Raw genomic sequence first — 24,836 nt, 5'->3', positions numbered from 1 at the left:
GGTTAAAAACCCCTTCATTAGTTCAACCTCAAGAATGGTCCTGGTCAACTGTTCGGTTCTTGGTTTTGGCCTTCATGTATACTCTTTGTTAGAGTCAGCTCTGGTTCTGTATAATTATACATATATCTATATAATTGTTTTTGCCAAGCAGTGCTGGGATTCTACTGTCAGTGACTGATGCATCTTCCTATGTTAAACTCTGGTACGGTTTTCTCGAGTTTTGTTCACGTGTTGCTGCCCTTCTCCTATGGCTTCTTGTTGGGGCTCTCTGCTACCAACGGTCAGGGTTGGTCTAGTTTCAGCTGAACTTACGGTGTCCTGACGATTCTCGTCTGCTGTTGTTCAATAGATAATTGTTTTTCTTGTTCCATTCTACTTACGCTGTATGTTGTGGACTGTTCTGTGGCTGTTAAGCGAGGAGTTCTGATTGTCTCCTGTGCTCTACGAAGCTTGGTCCTCAGCTCTTGCTTTTCTATTGGACCTACAGTTTCTGGGGGTCCCTGTGGGGTTGGCAAGTACTCAGCGTTTCCCACCTGGGAGGTTAAGTTTAGGAAGTTCCCAGTGTCTTGAGCTCCAGTGTCCCCTAGTGGATGAAGGACAAAACAGGATTTTGGTACATACCGGTAAATCCATTTCTCTGATTCCACAGGGGACACTGGACGCCCGCCCAGCGCTGCGTACCTGCCACTTTGTTTGGTTCATTATATGGTTGTGTGACTGCATGTGTTCCCTGCAGTGGGTTCCTCTGTTCTCCTTCAGTCGGTCTTGTTCCGGTCTGTGAACGTCTCCTCGTTTTCCTGTTGTCCTCCGTCTCCTCTTGGGCTCAGTTTCTTAAACTGGGGTTGATGGGGCATAGAGGGGGAGGAGCCTGTCACACTTCTAGATTATTTAAAGTGCCAGGCTCTACTCTACCACCGTCTATACCCCAGTGTCTTGAGCTACAGTATCCACTGTGAAATCGGAGAAATGGATTTACCGGTAAGTACCAAAATCCTGTTTTTTAAAGCTGCAATCATTTTAAAGGCAAAACCAGCTTGGTTGTGCTTTTAAAATGATTGCTGCTTTAAAAATTAAAAATAGATTCACAACCTATCACATAAGCCCCTATATGTGTAAAAATACCCTCTCATCGTATGAAGGTATAAGCTACCTTGCCGACAACAATGTTGATACAGGTTGCATATTCCTTTCACTCCAAAACTGTATAAACTTAAGAGGAACAGGACTAACAGAAAAACTAAAAGGAACATATGCGCCTTATTAGGAAATGTTTTCTATGTTCCAGTATCCCACTGTATTACTGGCACGAGTCCTGCAGTGAGCACATTTATTTCAATGTTCCTATTACACAGCACATGTTCTTAGATTGATAGGAGTATTTGTCTTGTTTTACTAAATGATTTGATGTGTGTGGTGACAATGCCAAGTTTGACTGTTCAGAAATCAGGACTTGGCCTCATTCAGACCAGAGCGTTCGGCTCTGAATCAGGGCCCTCCTCCCTGAAAATGCAGCGGCCTTATGGACGCTCCCATAGCTATAGCGAGCGTCCATGATGATGGTCGCGATGGTCACGACCATCGCGACCATCGGGCTTGCGACGGAGAACCTGCGGTAGGGTCTCGCTGCCGCAAGCCCTGGAGTGATTTTGGCTCTATCAGAGCCAAAACCACTCCCACTGACATCACTAGTGATGTCAGTGGGGCCGGCTTCAGACGGTAGGCGTTCCCATGGGAACGCCTCCATATGGCAGTCACGCCCCGGGCACGCCCACCAACGGGGTCGTGCTGTCAATCAACATCGACATCACGCCCCCTTTAGTGCGAGACCCGGAGCGACGGAGAGCCCGTCGCTATCCGGGTGTCGTGCGCATGCGCAGTGGGGCAACATCGACCCGCTTGCGAGCGTCCTGTGCTCGCGAGCGGGTCTGAATGACCCCCTTAGTTCTAATACAACACAGTTGCAAGACTGGACTATAAATTACATTGAGGATTAGTTTGACAGCAACTATATTGAATGCTGAATGTTAAAGCATATGGGGATATGTAGATTGGGTGGTGTTTTATGTTTTTTTTTATTCTATAAATGATATTTGTTTATAATCATGTAACAATTTGTGTGAAGACCCTTAGCGCTCCCTGCACATTTGTTTTATTTTTCTGTGGGATTTTATGTGTGAGGGTCAGTGCCTCATACTGGGAGAAGCAATTAGGTCTACGCATTAAGGCTATTTGATTTCAGTCACATTGGATCAAGATTTGCACCTTAGATATTTTGTTTCTAACAAATAATGACAGGTTAATTTAATTTAATACATTAAGATAACAATTATCGATAAGGGAGAGACAGACATGTACATGATAAACAATTTACACTACTTTCCAAATCCCTTTATATAACTATTAACATTCAATAGTCATTTGTTCAATACAGATATCAAACTATGGGTTTGAGTATTTAATATACAATGCAGAGATGATTTATTAAACCATTCCAATGAGTTCAAAGAGTGCACTATTATATGGCCTTTTTTTATACGAATATCATGGACGTCTCTTACTTAGTAACACTAGACTACTTATTCTGCAATAAGATGTTTTGTTTTTATTTAAATTATATATATTGACATATAGAGACAGATCCAATTAGCACCAGTGTTTACAGTGCGGCTAAAGCTCCGGATTTAATGCCTGGAGCTATTCAATTATTGGGCAATTTCTCTGCACGGTTAAATCCAACTGCTAACCTGCGTTATCCCATAGATTCTGGGCTAAGTGCACAGAATCTATGGGTTACCCTGTGTGGTAAGCCCCGGATGGTGCATTTATCATCATTTTTTTTCCTCACAGATGCTTGAGGCTCTGGGGCTTACCGTGCGGGGTGCAAAACTAACTAATAACTCAGGGCAAAGCCTTAGCCGTGGGGTAAACCATGCGGCTAATTGAATCTGTCCCATAGCAGTCATGCCTAAATTCTAAAAGACTTCTACTTTTTGCATATTATTGTATTTAGTCTCCACACATGTAGTTATTTTTTTATATATCTCATTGGATCTCCGCCATGTTTAACACAACAGGTATGAATCATAGTCTGATATATTTGCTCTAGTAATTCAAAAATATAGCTGCCGATTCTCTAAGCCTAAACTATAGCATAGTTATACAGCACTTGAAGGGAAAATGCCCTCAGAAAATGTCATCCTTCATGCATATTCACCTATTTTTATTGCCCTGGGATAAATAGCATACAAGGACTGGTCTATGTATTGGATACAATTTTATCTGCACAGATCTATTGACAAATCTCAAGTTGGCTGTTTTGTTGCTATTTTTATAATCTTTTAAGTAAATCACATACATAATCATTTTGAAACCAACAAAAACACTATACCTCTTTCTGTTTCTTTATGATGACAGAAAATTCTGTGTATGGTATCCTGGGATTTAACTCACATCCCATTAAAGTGGCTCCTTCATAATCCTTGATATATCCAACATACCTTGCTTTAGGTACTTTAATGTCTTTAGAAAAACCCTAAATCATAAAACAAACATAAAGTAACTAAATACAAGTCATCTGAGTTCTCAGTGGGGTACAAACAATCAACAGTAAAAAGGTTGGCAGTCAATAGGTCGATATGAACAAAAGGTAGACAGTGCAAAAGGTCGAGAAGTTCAAATGGTCAACACAATATTTTTTGTACTTTAACCCTAGTGCCTAACCCTCCCCCGGGTGCCTAACCCTAACCCTCCCCCTAGTGCCTAACCCTAACCATTCCCTCCGGCAGCCTAACCCTCCCCAACATCCCTAACACTAACCTTAAAAATGAAAAAAAAAAAAAACATTACAAACATGTTGTCCATTTGTGTGTCGACCATTTGAAACTGTCGATCTTGTTTAACCGTTGTCCTTTTGTACCTGTTGACATATTGCATGTCGACCATATGATGTTGATCTATTGACTGTCATGCGCCCACCCGTAAATTCACAAGCCTATTGACTTTGGAAGCCTGCATGACGCAACTCCCAGGGCTCCAGTGAGGGGCGCTCTGGGTGGGGTACTTTTCATCACCAAACCTAGGAGTACAGTATTAAAGCATCTAGTATGTCGTCAGATTTCTTACTGTATTTTCATTCCACTTACCAAAGCTAGAGTTTCTATTTAACTATTTAGAAAGCTACAGGACCATCTCCATGGAAGGTCAGTGGTATTTAAATAGGATTTACAGACAACAACAAAAGCATAACAGTGAATGACAGAAGTAAGCAAGGCCGGTTTAAAAAAGATTGATCAGAATACAAACTGGGGCCTTCCTATGCAGTAAGTAGTATGTCCACTAGTATTAGAACTCCCATGCTTCAATTGACCCTTTAACAAATTTTTTTCAAAACAAGCAAGAGGATGCCCTAGAGACTGAAGATTTTTTCTATTTCCAATACTAAAAGATAGAGTGGATCTAACCTTCAGCCATGGAAATATCTAGTGATGTCTCCGTGGTAGAGCAGATGTATCAATCTTGGTTTACAGTTTTAAGAAAGATGTCTGTGTAGCCGCCACCTCATGTCCTAGTCTTATAAGAATACTGGGGCGAGTTGTCCATGGCTTTGAGCAGAGGTTCCCAAACGCGGTCCTCAAGGCTCCCCAACAGTTCATGTTTTAGATATATCCATGGTTGAGCACAGGTGAATTAATTAGTACCTCAGTCAATTTGATTTAACCACCTGTGCTCAACCATGGATATCTCTATAACCTAAATTGTTGGGGAGCCCTGAGGACCACGTTTGGGAACCTCTTGCGTTGAGGTTTGCTATAATGAGCTTTAAGTGGTGCTATATTAAATACAGCGAGGTTGCTACTGTATGTGTTATAATGAAGCATGCTATGCAATAGGAATTAACAGTAAATGCACTATTTTGCCATTAAATTAAACTTGAAGATTCACTGATCAAATATGAAAAAGCATCTAATGAGTGTATACACCCAATAAACTAATGTAGAATATTTAGTGACTGACACAATCTGCTCTACTTTGGGTGGCAGAAAGTGTATAATCTCTCATTGTAAAAAATAAACAACGAGCAAAAAAACCCAAGATGTTCACATACTGCAGTATGGATGCAGCGTTCCAGGAATTTACCTGTTTTTTGAAATAGCCTATTGCATACTCATCAGCATAGGTGAGGAAATTCAGTACATTATGTTTGATGTGATACTCCTTCAAGTGGTTCATTAAATGAGTGCCATAGCCCTGCAAGGCAAACACATAGAAAATGAATCGTTATATGAAAAGCATACATCTTCACCAATATCACCATGCCTGACTGTGTGATGAAGTCTGCTTGTGTTTGTTCTACTAAATTTCTAGCTGACATAACCTGATCTAAATTAACTCATTAACATTTTGGGTATTTGGAATTCATTCATCATACTGTAAATAAGTTGCTAAAGCACCACACTAGGAAAAGAAGTGTGATTAGCAGAAAACATTAAAGGCGTTACACAATTCTATTTCCATACTTACAGTAGATTTCAAATTCTCTCTTTGTATACATATATTATAGAAATAGGGGTATATAGAGAAATAATTAAGATGTATAATGAGTGGAATTCGGAAATGTTTGGAATTTGATTGTGTCATGAATACCAGGATATTCCTAATAATTAGAGATATTTATTTAGAATTTATAGCTTTCATTTGTAACCTAACAATAATCAGGTTTAAAGGTCTTGTCTTGGAATTCCTCTTTCATACAGTATGTCCAGACATTCACAGATATGGAATAATATTCAGTACATACATTTGCCCTTTAGCATTCAAGCTTTGTACTGTGCTGTTTGGTGGGAATAGGGCTGTAGTATACAGTGCATCCGGAAAGTATTCACAGCGCTTCACTCTTTCCACATTTTGTTATGTTACAGCATTACTCCAAAATTGAATAAATTCATTTTTGTCCTCAAAATTCTACACAGAATACCCCATAATGACAACGTGTAAAAAGTTTTTTTGAGATTTTTGCAAATTTAATAAAAAAAACAAAAAACTAAGAAATCACATGTACATAAGTATTCACAGCCTTTGCCATGAAGCTCAAAATTGAGCTCAGGTGCATCCCGTTTCCACTGATCATCCTTGAGATGTTCCTACAGCTTAATTGTAGTCGACCTGTGGTAAATTCAGTTGATTGGACATGATTTTGAAAGGCATACACCTATCTATATAAGGTCCCACACTTGACTGTGCATGTCAGAGCAAAAACCAAGCATGAAGTCCAAGGAATTGTCTGTAGACCTCGAGACAGGATTGTCTCAAGGCACAAATCTGGGGAAGGGTACAGAAAAATATCTTCTGCTTTGAAAGTCCCAATGAGCACAGTGGCTTCCATCATCCATAAATGGAAGATGTTTGGAACCACAAGGACTCTTCCTAGAGTTGGCCGGCCGTTTAAACTGAGCGATTGGGGGAGAAGAGCCCTAGTCAAGGAGGTGACCAAGAACCCGATGGTCACTCTGTCAGAGCTACAGCATTCCTCTGTGGAGAGAGGAGAACCTTCCAGAAGGACAACCATCCCAGAGGCAATCCACCAATCAGGCCTGTATGGTAGAGTGGCCAGACAGAAGCCACTCCTTAGTAAAAGCACATGGCAGCCCACCTGGAGTTTGCCAAAATGCACCTGAAGGACTCTCAGACCATGAGAAACAAAATTCTCTGGTCTGATGAGACAAAGATTAACTCTTTGGCGTGAATGCCAGGTGTTATGTTTGGAGGAAACCAGGCACCGCTCATCACCAGGCCAATACCATCCCTACAGTGAAGCATGGTGGTGGCAGCATCATGCTGTGGGGATGTTTTTCAGCGGCAGGAACTGGGTGACTAGTCAGGATAGAGGGAAAGATGAATGCAGCAATGTACAGAGACAACCTGGATGAAAACATGCTCCAGAATGCTCTTGACCTCAGACTGGGGTGACGGTTCATCTTTCAGCAGGACAATAACCCTAAGCACACAGCCAAGATATCAAGGAGTGGCTTCAAGACAACTCTGTGAATGTCCTTGAGTGGCCCAGTAAGAGCCCAGACTTGAATCCGATTGAACATCTCTTGAGAGATCTGAAAATGGCTGTGCACCGACACTTCCCATTCAACCTGATGGAGCTTGAGAGGTGCTGCAAAGAGGAATGGGTGAAACTGCCAAAAGATAGGTGTGCCAAGCTTGTGGCATCATATTCAAAAAGACTTCAGGCTGTAATTGCTGCCAAAGGTGCATCAACAAAGTATTGAGCAAAAGCTGTGAATACTTATGTACATGTGATTTCTTAGGTTTTTTTTTTTTATTAAATTTGCAAAAATCTCAAAAAAACATTTTACACGTTGTCATTATGGGGTATTGTGTGTAGAATTTTAAGGACAGAAATTAATTTATTCCATTTTGGAATAAGGCTGTAAAATAACAAAATGTGGAAAGAGTGAAGCATTGTGAATACTTTCCAGATGCACTGTATACTGATTATTTGAAGATATAAACAAGCTAGTGGTAGTTACCTATGGATGGCAAGAGGAAATGAAAATTAGAGGACCCTAACTATGCTATTGGCAATGAATCAATAGACTGAGGATTTTTTTAAACACTTCAATAAACACAGACATAGTATCCATAACTGTTGATATGCTAAATGTATCCAGTAATTGTTTGGCTGGTGATGGACACTAAAGTGTTATTTTAGCAGTTATTTTTCTTTGGACCATGGTCTCAGATACTATTTTTGTAGCAATTCTAAATATAAAATATTAATGGAGAATTAGAAACTGAGAGGCAAAGTGCCTGTACCATTACATTTATACGTTTATAAAACCTCTATACTATCACATGTTTATTACATTCTTCTGCTTCAAAGTCAGCACGATTCACAATGACCAGTTTTCACCTTCACTTGCTCATTTGAAGTCACCGCACAGAAGACTATTTCTGTGAATCCTTGGCTTGGAAACATTCGAAAACAGATGCCCCCGATTACACGTCCATCTTTGATTAAAGCAAGTGTTTTGTGTTTTCTGGAAAAAAATGAAATAAAACATAAACACTGTCCTTTTTTTTGACATATTAGATATGCTACTTAGGCTACAATTCAATTATCTGCAATAACCCATTTCCGCAGGTTAATTTTTGCTTACAGCCCCATGGCAGGTGAAAAGTAGTGAAAAATCCCTATTTTAAGGTAAAAATGTGAGGACTTTAGAAGCCCTAAGACAACCTCCACCATCCATTGATAAATAAGGCACTTAGAAGCTTCTAATTAGTATTGTTTGGCCAATAATGACAGGTAATTTTTGGGGTGATATTCTACAAAAAGCAGAATAAAGGATTAAATGATGTGGGACAGGTATATGGGGGTGCTATATAGATGGGACAGGTGTTTTTAAGTTTGCAGCTGGGAGTTACAGGTATTTTTTGACACATTTCTCAAAATTGCTTAATAAACACAAACATCGACTTACAGACATTTTATGCACCCCAAAATCATCTACAGCCCTTAAATTGGTGAAAGGCATTTATTTTCTATGATTATTTCACTGTCAGTAAAAAAGCAAAAATCAGCCATTGACACCTTTTAAGATACCCTAATACTTTGTTTATAGCCACTAATAGCCTTTTACACAGTTATCCAATGTTAGTTGCCACTTTTTTGGGGTTCAGTGTAATTTCTCCATTTTTAATGCAGCTAACACCAGGCAGAGCTACCGCACTAGCCACAGGATAAGCATTTTAGAATTTAAAATTGTGGGAGGGCACATACACAGCAAGGGAAATGACCACTCAGTAAGCATGTTAACGTCAGCTGTGGTAAAAAAATAGTTTACAGTGGTTAATTGATTTCAGCCATTAGAGTGTCATTAGTAATATAAAAGAACCCTAAAATTAAATACCTTTAAATAATGTGTATTTTCTTATTCAATGCTCTGTATATGTGCATTAATGTAAACGTAATATAAATGTAAAACTATTGTACTTCCACGATAATATATCATTCATTGAAGCAAACAAAACAATGACCCTTATAATATTAATAGAATTGTTATGCAGCTTCGATAGTAACTTCAGAGCTGAATATCAGAGATGGGAACAGGGTTGGACTGGCCCACAGGGGTACAGGGGAATCCCCCGATGGGCACCACTGCCTGTGGGCCCACCCTCTCCTCTAGGGATCAAGTTCAAGACTGTGCACTTGAACTATACATTATACATATGTTACATTATACTGCACAGGACTATGGTGTATTTCCTACAATGCACTGCTGTTATTAATCTGGTACATTATCATGCATGCACTAGAAGTATTCACTATATATACATTTTTAAGGAGCCAAGTCCACGCACTCTCTGGGGAGGCTGGCCACGCCCCCTTTAGAGGCTTGCCACACCCCTAAATATGGGCCCCTATCACTGCATTTTCCCAGTGGGACCTTCATTCCCTCAGTCCGACACTGGATGGGAATAACAGTATATTACTCAGTAAAAGGACCTCATTCAGAAGCGCGAGATGTGACTTACTCTGTACAGGTAGTAAATAAGCCTCCCTCCCCATGCAAGTAAAAGGAGCAGATGCGCCAGGAATACAACAGACATAATAACACAGTACACAACTCATACACATTACAGTAAATGGCAGAAAAGTGTAGATAATAAGTTTCCAAGTCATGTGGAGCTATTGAAATGAAGAGTAACCAACACAGCAAAGCAGGAAATATGCTTCATTTAAATCTAAATTTTTTTTTTAATATTTGCAAAATTGGATGCATCTTCGACACATTCGGCGAATCAGATGCAGCCGTCATCATCAGCTAGTAACTTGCTCTGGGTTTACATCATCCCTCCAAACAGGCACATTTGTCTCTTTAGGAGGCATATTCAGGGCATTTTGCTTCAACTTTCCCCTACTGTACTTTGGTCTGCACACTCCACCAATCCCCATACCGCCTGCCTTGTCGTAGGGAGTTGTAACTGCAACTTGCCAGGAAAAAAGATGCGCATGCACACTATGAAAAAGAACAAGTCGCACCCAAAAAAAGGTGCAACTTGGGTTTACATCTAACTCAGAATGAGGTCTAATGTGCATAATAGTTTTGAAACAAGCATTTTTTTTTTTCATTATTCACAAGATTTCAGAATGAAATATAAAATAAAGAAAGAAACTGGGGATTACTTATGTTATCAATAAAACATGCAACAGCAATCACAAATAATAAAAAATAGACTTCCAAAAGCAAATATTAAACATCTAACAATTACCGTTGAAGCTATTACTCTCAGTAACTGACATACAAAGTCTAAAAACATTCTGGTATGTAGATATCAAAAAGTAGATTTAAAATATATATATATATATATTTAAAACATATATGTATTAAGAACTCACGGGTCAAAAACAAGACGAGTGATATACTCTTTAGGCATCCTAGGTAGCTGATGTGAGAAGACATTCTGTAAGCCAACGAGCCAAATCATGATCTTCTTGTTTGGTTTCTGGTTTAGAGAATTTCCGACCACGTGAAACTCAATTACTCCCCTGCGTTCCTCCAGCCTAGCTGCTTCGTCTCTGGCAGAAATAGCAGATAGGAAGCTAGTCTTATGAGGGAAAAAAAACAAAGCGAAAACAATTGTAATTTATTCTTCAACACAAATCAATGTAAATGGTTGAACAGTTTTGTTTTTCTAAAAAAAATAAAAACACAATGCTCTTATTTGGTGGAAAATGTCACCAATTTAGTTGTCTGCTAACTTTATAAGGCAAATGCCTTACATGAGATGTAATATAAAAATTAGGCTTGTAATGTGATTACTATTTAGAGCATGATTTATGTCCGATATTTCCAAGCTAATTTTGTTTCACAGTTTACAAGATACCTGACGTGGACTGAAGTATTCAATATTTGTGTAATAAAAGCTACTAACCATTTTAGCAACAATTAGGTGATTTTTAATGTATTTGTTGTTACTACTGTCAGCCCCCGGCAGACGTATACACTGATGTATGTTTCTTTATGATGCATGAATACCACATAAAGACCCTCATTCAGAGGCGGTTGGAGGATGCAAGCGGTCGCTCAGAAACTGGGCGGCCGCTTGCATCCTGACCGGCCGCCTCTGTTTCGGTCGTTAGGCTGTGGGTTTACATCCACAGCTCTAACGACCGCTAGGGTGATGGTCGTGATGGTCATAGACCATCGCGACCATCGGGGCTTACGACGAGACCCTAGGGTAGGGTCTCACTTGTCGTAAGCCCCGGAGAGCTTCTGGCTCTGTCAGAGCCGGAAGCTCTCCACTGACATCACTAGTGATGTCAGTGGGGCCTCCGTTTGGGCTGCCACCCCACCGGCCCGCCTTCCAAACGGGGCGAGCTGTCAATCAACATCGACAGCTCACCCCCTTTGGAAAGAGACCCGCTACGACCGGCGCTGTCGGTCGTAGTGGGTCTCACGCATGCGCACGAAGGAGCCGGCTCCCTCGTACGCATGCGCACTGGACAAACATCGAGGCGGCCGTGCAGTCGTAGACCGTACGGCCGCCTCTGAATCAAGCCCAAAGTGTGTAGAACATGGCGGCTAATGCAGCATTCAGTAAATGGTGGATTCAGCAACTGCTGCTGTGGAAAAAGTGTTCAATGTGGTCAGTATAGTACATCATATCAACCAGAACCATCTGCCATTCACCCCAGAGTAAAGGCAGGGACTCTGAAATTGGAAACCTCAGCTATTCTGTCACCTGTAGAGTGATTGAGCCATACCCATATTCCCTGTAGAGTAAGTAAAAATGGGAAGTATTGATATTTGTGGAAACTTTAATACAACTATCAATCCTGTAGTAGTCCACAGTGCAGTATATATTACCAAAGAGTGTGGACATATATTCTGTCCGGAGCAGATAACTTCACAAATATAGATATGGTACAAGTTGATCTACAGATGGAAATTGAAGAAACATCAAAAATATATTTGACAATTGACATGCATAAGGGCTTATTATAACACAACTCTCTTGTTTTTGGAATTGCCTCAGCCCCAGCTAAATGGACCAAGTATTACAAGGAATAACGGTTATCCAGTGCCATCTGGGGGGGGGGGGGGGGGGGGCTGCTGACAGGACATGTAGAACTATCTGACCCAGCATGCCACACTGCTAAAATGTTCACTCAGTTAGAGACAAATGCATTTTCATACACACATTAAATATGTCTTTATACCAAACCCTGAATACCCACACATTTCATATTCATACATAAGGTTCAATAAGCTTTAAAGTGTATGATTCAAGAAGGTTCAGTTAGTTTAAATGCTAAGAAATAAAGATATTTGTTAACTAAGGAATTATACAAGATAAACACGTCATTCTTGGAGTTGTTCTGATGCATACTCTTTCCACAGTTTCCCGGTGCTATCGGTGAGGAGATCGCATTATGCATTCTCGAGTTATGGACCGCAGAACCTACAAGCAACCAAAATGTATATTTTAGATTCAACTGTTAGGATGCTGAAGAAGGCGTGAGGAGGAAGACCCCTAGCTGTTAGAGGCAGGGAAAGTCTGTTTAAACCAGCCTGTTAGATGCACTGTAACAGATGCTTCACCTGACATCAGCAACAGACATACCTTTTGTCTTGTTTATACTGGGGGGGTATAAGTATGGGTGCACGGACACTATTTGGGAGTCTTTGTGCTGAATGCTGAATGACGAGGGGTCTCTTGCTGAAGCCTATCTCTGGGTCCAGAAGCGCCTGCGTACGTATACTCTACTTGTGGTCTGTATGATTTACTTTTGCGCCTAAATTGTGTCTTGATCAATTGCGTGTAACTGTCTGAACTTTTACCTGAATATCACTTGTGCTTTGGAACCACAGGTTCTATGTCTAAGTCTTTATTTATGGTGTGACTGCGTACGCAAATTAGCGTCATCCTTAGAGGTTTATAGGAAGGATTTTAGAAGGTACAGGCAGGGGTACATAGAGGTTCTGATTAGGGATGTGCAGGCTCGGTTCTACTCGGTTCCGTTCGGTTCTTTTTACCGGATCTTATTGGGTTTCAGCTGTCACGAGTTTTGGATAGCCAATAAGGTTCGGTAAAAAGAACCGAACGGAACCGAGTAGAACCGAGCCTGCACATCCCTAGTTCTGATCCAATATTGTTACCGCTTATCCCCGTATTCAATTCGAAATCAGCGAAACTAGAACCTGGCGAATTCGGACATGGCAAAAAGTGCAGTCAGATTTGGGGAAATCAGCCTGACATCCCCCAAAAGATGCACTGACATTGGGAATACCCCTGAATAGGCCTGCTGAAGGTATTTGGGGTACTTAAATTATCTCAATAGCTGCTAATTAGCGTCTTTGCAAAAGTAGTGAAGAATAGCATTTAGCAGTTTTTTTTGCAAAAGATAAGTAGTCCCAGCAAATGTGGGGTACATGAACAAGGGTGCTAGCATATTTTAAAATTGCTAAAGTGAAAGTAATTTTTTAGGGTGTTCTTAAGGTTTTTTTAAACTTCTTTTGGCACAGTTTAGCTTTGGGGGACTGTCCCAAGGGTGATGGGTGGTGCCCGCAAGTTTGCACCCCGAAACCCCAATTCTGCACTTTTTTTTGACAGGTTTCATAGGCGAATCTTTTTCGCTTATTCCAATGCATTGACTTTCCGCACCTACGAAAAATCTTGAGAACTGATTACAGGGAAAAGTTTTCGCCTGGCGAAATGACGTCACCGCGAAACTTTTCCGCACCTAATTGAATACCCCCCAAAGTCTTACATAAAATGTAAGAGTGTTTCAGTTGCTGCTACATTGTTACTTACATGTTGAATCATTGTTTCTTGTCTAAAGCTGCCCACACACAAAGCGAAATTTTACCCGATCTGGCCAATTCCGACACATTGGAACGACAGATCATATAAAATATGGCCAAATTCTGAGTAAATCGTGAGTCCCCACTCACGATCACGATGCGATGTGCATCCCCGCTGGCCGCACATCGCATCGTCAGATCTGCCGTGCAGTAGGGCAGATCTGACAATCTAGGACCTGATGCACCGTGAAAGTCTGGATGCAGGAGAGAGCGTATGAAGATTGGACACCAAATCGTGTTCAGATCATGTGCAGAGCTGCCGGGGAGAGTTTCAATGGAAATCGTACACATCGGTTGATCGTGAGCACATCGCTATGTCTGTGGGCACCTTAAGAAGTGAGGAGTGTAGTGTGTATTTGTTATTATAACTTTCAGCTCCAGGGCAATGGGTTTTTGTAAGATGTATGAATACCATATAATGTGTGTATTGCCATGTGTTCTGTAAATGGTAGATTCAGCTGGTGCTGCATCTCTCCAAATGTGTGTAGTGTGGTTATTACAGTACAGTATACACCACACTTTTTTGGTAATGTTCTCCTTTAGTATTCCAGTTTTACCTCTGGACCCAGCATGGCAGCTGGATCTGTAATTGTGGACATTACTTCATTGATCAATTCAATAGGAATGTCTCCTACAACTCTTGGTCTTTTGGAATCTTCTCCAGAATATGGTTCACTGCTTTTCCTTTTTTCACCTGTGAGAATAGAGGATTATTTAGTTTTTATCCTCATACAACAATATATGTTGATTTAATGAACATAGTGTAATGTTTACGCCGTTCTTGGTGCTACTACAGGGTTTTTGTGGACGCGCACTGCCTACAAGGGAAATGCATGTAACAGCTATAACAAGCCCTGACTGTCTGATTCTTTCTCCTTTAGCATAGTATAACCCAAACACACATTAGATATAATTTAAATTACCATCTTATATTATACACACACTCACAATAGAAAATGTTCAGTTATATGCAAAAGTTTGGCCACTTTTGGTGAAGTTGCCTGTTTCGGAGTCACTAAGTTAAAAAACAACAATATTGTTCCAAAATGTTTCCAGCCTTTTTAAGTATTGTCTTACATTCTGCGGATGTTAAGAATTAAGAAGCCTATTCATTAACATTGATTTTAATCGCTGCGTATCGCTGTGATAAGAAAAATCTGTTAACACAGAAATCAATCAATAAAATGTTGTATTAGTGGTACTGGTAATAAGACTTATGCAGGGTACACATGGATAGCTATATCGCCCGTTCCATTGCATGAGCGATTATCTGTAACGCATCGGTGGGTGTGTACAGACAATGACGTAGTTCAGACATATCACATCTGCTCTGCAGCACCACTGATGCCAGTATATTGGTACATCTGGGTGTGTGTGTACTGGCGACCCGCCCATACACTTGCTGCAGGCACTGCTGATGACTGACATCACAACTGGACGGGCAAATTTAAACACCCGTCCAGTTGTGATGTCAGCTCAGCTGCTGTTTAATTGCGTAGATTTTTGTTTCTTTAACACTTACCTATGTTTGATTCCAGTACTGGTTTACCAGATGGGCTCAGGCTTCCACCGTTGGGCTGCTCTAAGGCTGATGGGCTGGCCACATAAGGAACTGTTCTTGCTACTGGAGGATTTGTGATAACTAAAATGATATAATTAAATGCAGATGATATTTAGCAAGCTCAAATACAAAATATTAAAGCTGTGAATTCATTTCTCTACTGCCAAAGGTTCCCTAAGGGAGCCTATCCACTAGGCGACCTGAAAGACTAAACGACTAGCGTTCAGACCTTCAGGTTGCCGAGGTGCGGCGCCCGCACTGAACGGCGTTCACTGAACGTCATTCAGTGCAGGAGCCCGACCTCCTATCTCTGTACATGTCGAACCAGACGATCGTCGTCAGGTTGACGGGCATGTTCAGTAGTCGGGGTCGGCAAGGCCCCAACGTGCAAGCACATCGCTGGTCCTTGATGGCTATCCATTACACGACTTTCTGTACAATACGACCAAAACCTCCTGGTTTTGGTCAGATCGTGCGAAAAGTCGTGTAATGGATAGGCCCCTTAACTCTGCCGTTGCAGTCCAGGTTTAAAGGATATCCATGCTTGAGTCCAGATGGTTAAATGAAATCACCTAAGGTGCTAATTAAGTCACCTGTGCTCAAGCAAGGATATCCATAAACTGTGGACTGTAATGGCGGAGTTTTGAAACCTCTGTTATAGACCAGTGGTTCTCAACTCGGTCCTCAGGACCCCACACAGTTCACTTTTTCCAGGTCGCCAAGCAGGTGCACAGGTGTATGTGTTAAGGCCCCCATACATCAGAGATTGATTGCAGCAATCGTGCAATTTGCAATCGATTGTGTATAAAAATCTTTCCCTTTTTCAATCGATTGCAGATTGCAGAATTGCCACAATCGATTGAAAAAGGGAAAGATTTTTATACACAATCGATTGCAAATTGCACGATTGCTACAATCAATCTCTGATGTATGGGGGCCTTTACTCACTGACACGTTTTAAAAGATCAACAGGTGCAGCTAATTATTTAACTTGAAATTATGTGAGGAGACCTGCAAAACATGCACTATTTGGGGTCCTGAGGACAGAGTTTGAGAACCTGTGTTATAGACCATATAACAGAGGCCATACCTCTGTTATAGGCCATACCTTTCAATGTTGCTTTAGCTGAAAAAGCTACATAATACAACACAGTCTCAAAAATTTTAATATAATCAAAAAACTAAACAAACATACTGTAATAAAATACATTTCATTTTTTAAAAATAGCGTTTTCTGTTTTTATGATTGCAGCAACTTCCTCCACATATTATTAATGGTACTCTATGACAATGTGATCAGTGTAATAGGCAAAATCATATCAGAATTTCATGCACACTTTGGCCCTCATAATAGCTATTTTTTTTAAATAAAATTACCAGCTTGGATTCCAAGCTCATTCGTCTGGGAAGATGATGACATAAACTCTTCATCCCATATTGGAGAATTTGAACTGTAAACCTCTTCTTCCAACATAGACAAAAATCTAAATGACGAAAAATAGAACCGTCCGTTATACAAAGTGGTAAATAAATATTCTTTGTCTAAGACTGCTGTGGCAGATGAACATGTTTTACACGACAACACTGGTTTAACCCCATTTGCCAACAATTTATGTTATTGGTACATAACTTGATTGGCTCTAGGGATCAAATTTAAGTGAGTTCTAAGGAGCAGGGACACTGAATTTGGAAACATACAAGGACAGTGCTAAGTATCTGCTATTTTGTATCGAAACTGGTTACTATGAATTAACGTTATAATTTTATTATGTATATTGTAGAAAACAATTCTAGTCAAGTGATTAAAATCACTTTTGTATCTATTTTCTTTTCTTATTCTTTTTTTTATTAATAACACTTTGCCTTCTCTAATGCCAGTGGCACACAATGAAAAAAGCAGTCAGAATCAAAATATATATTAGTAAGGAAATACTGTCCCCATTACTATACCTTTGGGTAAAAAACCTCAAAGAAGGCTATAAAAAATATTTTTTCTAATTAAAAAAAACAACAAAACAATGAATGTATCACTTACTAACTGTAATTTGTACATTATGCTTAGAATCTATATTAGCACAATCACTCCTACTATTATGGGCTTAGGCACTCTCCAGTGCACCCCTCTTCCTGTCTACATTTGTTCTACTGTGCTCTAGGGTTTAAAAAAAAGTTGTGTAATATGGTGTTACATAATGCTAAATGCATCATCCAATATGGTAACTATAGCATCATACAGTGTTGCCTCCCTTCATCATTTATCTTTTTAAGTTTTAAACTTTATACATTTTTTCTTTCTTCTTTACTGCTATTGTCTAAAGATTTTTTTTTATATAATAGAATATATTGGTGTCTACTGTATAATTCATACCACCATGAGCATTGGATAAAAATACTCAGATTAAAAATGAAGGTGCATTAGATTTGAATATCCCTGCAGCATCCAATGAAAGTCTTCACATATATGCAATATTCACCACTTTCAGCCTATTTAAATATATTGCACATTACTACATGCTATAGACACACACCCTCATTGTAAGTGCTGTTTTTTGGGGCCTTAGAATGATGCGAGTCGGCTTCATTAACAACCCTGATTATCAGCTAGAATTAGTATTAAAGTTTTAAAACAACAATGCGATTTATATTTGAATGACAAAATGTAGAATATTTGCAGATATTTCAACTATACTTTTAACATGTCAGTTTACGCAGAACAAGACATGTGTTACTGGATGTGTGTCATACTTCGGAAAATGGGTCAAAATTAATGTTCTCTTCTCTTGTGGAAGCTTATCTTTCTCCTGCCTGGCCTGCTCCAGCAGCTGGCGTCTCATTACTGTGAACACTGAACGCAGCAATGTACGGCCAAACACCTGTGTCGTTTCATATCGGTGCAAGCTGTCACAGAACTGCGGGACATTGCAGTAACATAGCCACCTACAGTATCAAAAACAATGTTTCCTGTTAGTTAAGAAACATGGTTTACAAAACAAGCATCTCATTGGAAAAAATATATAATTCATTATTTAAAGGTCAACTTGCAAACAGAGAAGGCATCTTGTAACATTCACAATGATCTAGGTAGAACTTTCCAACCCATAAGATAATACAATGGCATTTAACCAAACTTATGTATCAGATGCATGTCCGACATGGTAAAAGGTCACTGAGCTACTGTGACACCGCACCAGTCTGCCTGCACCAACATTTGATTTATTGGTCCTGACATATCTACCCAGAGAAGGATGAGGGGTGGGGTGCACAGGGGGTATGTACCCCAACCCCTCTCTCAGGGCCCCCTGCCTTTATTTTCAGAACTGCACTGCAAGCTGAAGAAGTGAACAATGAGATGGAAATAGAGTCCCGGCAGGGGGTGGGGCTACATGGCACTGCTGCAGACAGTGAGTGTACAGTATCAAGAATGATGATGTGATGATGACTATCCAACTGTAAGGTAAGAGGGAGACACTTTATTGTCTGTATATGTGTGACTGCATGTATGTATGTATGTGTATGTGTGACTAAATGTGTATATATGTGTGTAACTGTATGCCTAACACTGCATGTGTGTGACTGTATGTATGTGTATATGTGCGTGAATGTGTGTATACTTGCATGACTGTATGTGTGTGACTCTATGTTTGTGTATATGTGTGTTACTGTATGTATGGACCCCACCAACCATCATGATTTTGGCAGGACAGTCACGCTTTACGGGATCTGTCCCACTCATGGGACGCAGTGTCCCACATGGGGAATGATATGGAGGGAACTCTCTCACCTGCTGCACAAGTGAGACTAGAGACAGCCTAGCATCTTGGGAAGAGCTGTGCATGTCCTAAATCTGACGAGAAACAGCACGTGACTCATGGCAATGCCCCCCTTTCTTGTGCATGCCGAAGGGCCTGTTTCCCAAATGCAGCTCTTTAGGCCCCCCAGGACTTAAGTGCCCCTGGCCCCCAAAGCCTTACTCCAGCTCTGGGTCCATCTTCTACATTCTGCTCCTGAAGCAAGTACAGTGGGTATAAGGGAGTGGTGCCTATATTGTGCGTGCACAGTAAGCCGCAGAACTTAGCTCCACAGCAGGTGATGACCACGAGCAGGGCAGCACCAGCCATTATCAGATGACTGTTCGTTTTCCTTGTTCAGTCAATAGAAACGCAAACACAAAAAACTCCAGGTTACAATAGGATTGCCATTTTATCTTTCTCTTCTCTAACACCACCCCAGAGAAAAGAGAGGTTCAACCCAAAGATATCACAGCCAAGGAAGCGTAAACTTTATAATTGCTGCCAAGCTCCTTACATTCCATTACGAATTGAGAATTACATGTGAGCCTGATAAATATTTACATGCCATCACAAAAGTTTATTTTTGCTGAGCAGGAGGAATTTGGTGGCCAGGTTGCCCAGTAGTACCAAGTGCTCTATTCCATCAGTTGTACATTATCCTTTGATTTTAGATTTTATCTCTAGCTCTAATCAGATTTACTTTAAGTCTCTCAGAACTGGTATGGCAGAATGTTTTACATCCAACAGCTAATTGAATATAGACAAAATGTACAGGATCATAATATATGTCCAAGCATTTACTATAGTCCTAGAGGGAAAATTAAAGGGTATTTGTCACCTACTGTATACATAGTGATGTTTTGGGGTGATCCAAAATATATATCAATTTGTTAGGAAGCAGTGTTATCATTGAAGAAATTTGTTCATAGGAAATTGACAGGATGGATTCTCATAAATATAGGTCCAATTCACAAAATGTCTGCTTACACTAAAGGTAAAGGCAGCCACTTTGTACTTCTAGTACAAATCTAGTGAATAACAGGTATATTTGTTAAAACTAGTTTGTGGGAATTCCTATGAAAAAAAAAACACTTTCAGAGGGTATCCATAAAATGAAGTACCCCCTAAATGTAAGAAGGGTTAACCACAGTAGATATCAACAAGCCCATCCATTTTCATGTGCAAAAGCTACAATATGAATTGTACCAAGCCTTGCAAAGCACAGCTTCCAGAGCTGGGCGCTGACCGTTTTGATGGCATTAGCAAGAGGGATCCAAAGTCCACTTGCATATGTGCTGATGGATGTTAAGAGTTAGAGCAACTGGAATACTATGACAGAATATGTGAAGCGTTTGTTAAGGAGTAGGGTCCTCTGTGCAGATTTTTTTTTTTTAATATATATATATATATACTGTATATACAAATTAGGGATGAGCGGGTTCGGTTCCCTGAGAACCGAACCCACCCGAACTTCGGGGATCCGGGTCGATCCGAGCCCAAGCTCGGATCTCCCTGTCTGCCCCGGATCCCTCTCCCGAGGTAAAACCTCGAGATCTGCTGTCGGATCTCGAGGTTTTGCCTCGAGCGGCCATTTAAAAAAAAATGCCTTTGCCTTTAATGGGCAAAGTGCTGATTGGCTGACAGAGCCGTCTGTCACGGCTCTCAGCCAATCAGTATTATGGTGCTCATTAGCATGTAGCACGGACTCGTGAGATCCGTGCTACATGCATCTGTGTGACTGACAGTGACACAGAGCACAGATGGGTCAGTGAGACCCGTCTGTGCTGCTGTGTATTTCAATGACACAGATGCACGCACGGACCAGGAGATCCGTGCTACTTGCACCTGTGTCATTGACACAGAGCACTGACGGGTCTGTGAGACCCGTCTGTGCTGCTGTGGTAAAAAAAAAAAAAAAAAAAACCTGTGTAAAAAAAGAAAAAAATGGCGTGCCCCCCCCCCCCCAAAAAAGAGCAACCAGCCCCGGGCATTAGTGACCCAGTGCTGGGTGTGCTTAAATACAGGGGACAAACGACGTAGGGGTCCCCTGTACTTAAGCACAACCAGCACCGGGCTAGTCAGAACCAGCGCTGTTTGCCAAAATACGGGGGACAAACGACATAGCGGTCCCCCGTATTCTGCGCAACCAGCTCTGGGCTCTGATCCGGTCCTGGTTCTGGAAATACAGGGGAAAAAAATTAGTAGGGTTCCCCTGTATGTTCCAGAACCAGCACTGGACTTTTTCTAGCGGGGGGCTGATGCCACAGCCAGGGGAGCCCTTTCACCGGGCCCCCCAGCCGCAGCATCAGCCCTGATCGCTAGTCAGCCCAGGCCGGGGATCCCTGGAGAGCTGGGGACCCCCCCAATAAAGGGGTCACCCTCTCCAGGGCACCCCAGGCCCAGGCTGATAGCCCGGGGCTATCCCCGCCACCCCTGGTGGCGGTGGGTGGTGGGTTGATTGTGTGGTGTGGTGTAAATAAAGAATATCAAACATTGTCTTTACAAGTAGAACTGCAAGTCCCAGCAAGCCTGCCCCGCATGCTGGTACTTGGAGAACCACAAGTACCAGCATGCAGGGCATTAAGGGCCCACTAGTACCTGTAGTTCACCTGTAAAAAAATGTTTAAAAAAAACACAGGACACACACACCGTGACAGTATAAGTTTATTAAACATACATACACACACACACACATGTACACATACTCACCTATGTAACCTGTAGCATCGGTCCACTTGGGACCTGTGAAAAAAACCATACTCACCATCTCCTATGCGAGGTTCTGTCCTCTTCGTTCCAAAGTAGGCATCCCCGGACTTGGCAAAAAAACAAAACGAAAACGCGATCCACGAACTTAGTACCGTTCTATAGAACGGTACTTCCCGAATGAGAGCTTAGCGGCGGGGTATCACCATGGAAACCCCGCTGCTAAGCGTTCATTGGCTGAGAGAGGTCATCTCCCGTCTCTCAGCCAATGAACGGCTCCCTCCATTGTAGTCAATGGTGGGAGCCGCAAGGTTATTAAAGTTTACCCTGCGGTTCCCACCATTTCCATGGTGATACCCCGCCGCTAAGCTCTCATTCGGGAAGTACCGTTCTATAGAACGGTACTAAGTTCGTGGATCGCGTTTTCGTTTTGTTTTTTTGCCAAGTCCGGGGATGCCTACTTTGGAACGAAGAGGACAGAACCTCGCATAGGAGATGGTGAGTATGTTTTTTTTCACAGGTCCCCTATGGATACTTTACCGGACAAGTGGACCGATGCTACAGGGTTACATAGGTGAGTATGTGTACATGTGTGTGTGTATGTATGTTTAATAAACTTATACTGTCACGGTGTGTGTGTCCTGTGTTTTTTTAAACATTTTTTTTACAGGTGAACTACAGGTACTAGTGGGCCCTTAATGCCCTGCATGCTGGTATTTGTGGTTCTCCAAGTACCAGCATGCGGGGCAGGCTAGCTGGGACTTGCAGTTCTACTTGTAAAGACAATGTTTGATATTCTTTATTTACACCACACCACACAATCAACCCGCCACCCACCGCCACCAGGGGTGGCGGGGATAGCCCCCGGGCTATCAGCCTGGGCCTGGGGTGCCCTGGAGAGGGATCCCCGGCCTGGGCTGACTAGCGGTCAGGGCTGATGCTGCGGCTGGGGGGCCCGGTGAAAGGGCTCCCCTGGCTGTGGCATCAGCCCCCCGCTAGAAAAAGTCCAGTGCTGGTTCTGGAACATACAGGGGAACCCTACTAATTTTTTTCCCCTGTATTTCCAGAACCAGGACCGGATCAGAGCCCAGAGCTGGTTGCGCAGAATACGGGGGACGCCTACGTCGTTTGTCCCCCGTATTTTGGCAACCAGCGCTGGTTCTGACTAGCCCGGTGCTGGTTGTGCTTAAGTACAGGGGACCCCTACGTCGTTTGACCCCTGTATTTAAGCACACCCAGCACTGGGTTACTAATGCCGGGGGCTGGTTGCTCTTTTTTGGGGGGGTGCACGCCATTTTTTTCTTTTTTTACACAGGTTTTTTTTTTTTTTTTTACCACAGCAGCACAGACGGGTCTCACGGACCTGTCATTGCTCTGTGCCAATCACACATGTAGCACGGATCTCCGCGGTTCGTGCTACATGCAAATGGGCACCATAACACTGATTGGCTTCCTGTCTGCCACTGCAGTGCCACTCCTAGATGGGCCACGTGTTTGTGCCGCCCACTTGTGTCGCTTAACATAGTCATCCAGCTACCTCGGTGCAACCTTTTGGCCTAAAAACAATATTGTGAGGTGTGAGGTGTTCAGAATAGAGTGGAAATGAGTGGAAATTAATGTTATTGGGGTTATTAATAGCGTAGGAACAAAAAAAGGCCCATTTTATGTGATTTTAGCGGGGTTTTTTATTTTTTAAGAAAAAATCCAGATCCAAAACACAAAACCCAGAACCCAAAACACGGAAGGGTGGTTTTGGCAAAACCAATCCAGATCTAAAACACGAAGAAAGATCCAGATCCAAAACACGAAAAGTGGCCGGTGCACACCCCTAATACAAATCAATTCAGTAAGATGAAAAGTAAAGCCAGAATCACATTCATAACTGAGATACAGTTACTGGATAAAATATATTACCTTGTGTAATTTACTTTATATGCAGCAATGTCATCGGTCGGGGATCTTTGCCTTCCCTGTGAAGGAGTTTCTAGGTGCCAGTAGTTGATGCGATTCAGAAACATTTTTGCCAGCTCTATAATAGTTTGTCTCTCTTTGGCTGGTAGATGACTAAATTTATACTGTACAAAATTATTTACACCCTGTAGTGAAAGAAAAACATAATCAAAAATAAATATGCTACAGCCATACACTTAATAACATTGGTCAAATAAAAGATCTGCTGTAATCTATTGCCAGTGCTAGCACTGATCACTCAGTTATGCCAATGAAATTAGATCTATGACTGGTTGCTGTAGATACACATATTTTAACTTATTTAAACTATGTTTTGTAGTCTGTGTAAGTTTTTTTTAATAATTATAAGTTATAAAGTAAGTGGATGCCAATTAATATTAGGTTATATTAAAAACAGTGATGACCTCATCAAAAGTTTACAATTCACTTTGGTATGTTTCTTTACAGTACCTTTATGGAACTTTATATGTTTGTGATCACAGTGGTTTTCAAATTTTATTTTCACCTACAATAAGTGTAAATAATTTCTTATTAAGTGTAAGCGAATATTATATGTTTACAGATAACGATCTCTGTTGTAAAACTTGCTGTGATCGGTAGTGCATAGGAATATTCGTGTGTGTGTGTGTCAGTAGTGCCATACCCAATTGGCAGATAGCAGGAGTCACAGGTGGAGTAGTCCTGGTTGACAATTAAAACCACGCACAGATATAAAATACAAACCATTCACTAGAACATCATTATGTGACCTTTTACACACACAGGTCCATTAATCCTTTATGTATATTTTCTGGAGGTGAAAGACACCACAAAAATACAACAGCAATTTCATTTATTTTACACATTATCCAATAACGTGTAATTAATGGATAATTATCTAGGTAAGATTATTATTATTCATGTATCTGACGTTACTCATAATATGCA

The 24,836-nt window shown here is 41.2% G+C and overlaps 1 protein-coding gene across 7 annotated transcripts in view; it reads right to left on the bottom strand.

Annotated features, from left to right (window-relative positions):
• The window catches only part of KAT2B (lysine acetyltransferase 2B), a 99,392-nt gene that overhangs the window by 26,473 nt on the left and 48,083 nt on the right, over positions 1-24,836 (bottom strand). For 6 of the 7 annotated variants that reach the window (XR_015875632.1, XR_015875629.1, XM_088462732.1 and 3 more), the window contains exons 5-13: positions 23,853-24,034; positions 18,187-18,378; positions 16,819-16,925; positions 15,403-15,522; positions 14,438-14,574; positions 10,412-10,620; positions 7,922-8,048; positions 5,137-5,247; positions 3,389-3,532 (exon numbers count right to left, since the gene is read on the bottom strand). Coding sequence is in view for 5 of the 7 variants with exons in the window: in XM_088462732.1 (XP_088318858.1) it covers positions 3,389-3,532; positions 5,137-5,247; positions 7,922-8,048; positions 10,412-10,620; positions 14,438-14,574; positions 15,403-15,522; positions 16,819-16,925; positions 18,187-18,378; positions 23,853-24,034 (1,329 nt within the window). In the remaining 2 variants the exon portion in view is untranslated. The remainder of the gene's footprint in view (positions 1-3,388; positions 3,533-5,136; positions 5,248-7,921; positions 8,049-10,411; positions 10,621-14,437; positions 14,575-15,402; positions 15,523-16,818; positions 16,926-18,186; positions 18,379-23,852; positions 24,035-24,836) is intronic. The other variant, XM_088462729.1, reaches the window with a different exon arrangement.

This window comes from Taudactylus pleione, unplaced genomic scaffold (genome assembly GCF_031769625.1).
Source record: "Taudactylus pleione unplaced genomic scaffold, aTauple2 ptg000053l, whole genome shotgun sequence".
NCBI lineage: Eukaryota > Metazoa > Chordata > Amphibia > Anura > Myobatrachidae > Taudactylus > Taudactylus pleione.
Note: the sequence above shows the minus strand (reverse complement) of the source record. Positions and strands in the feature narration are given on the sequence as shown.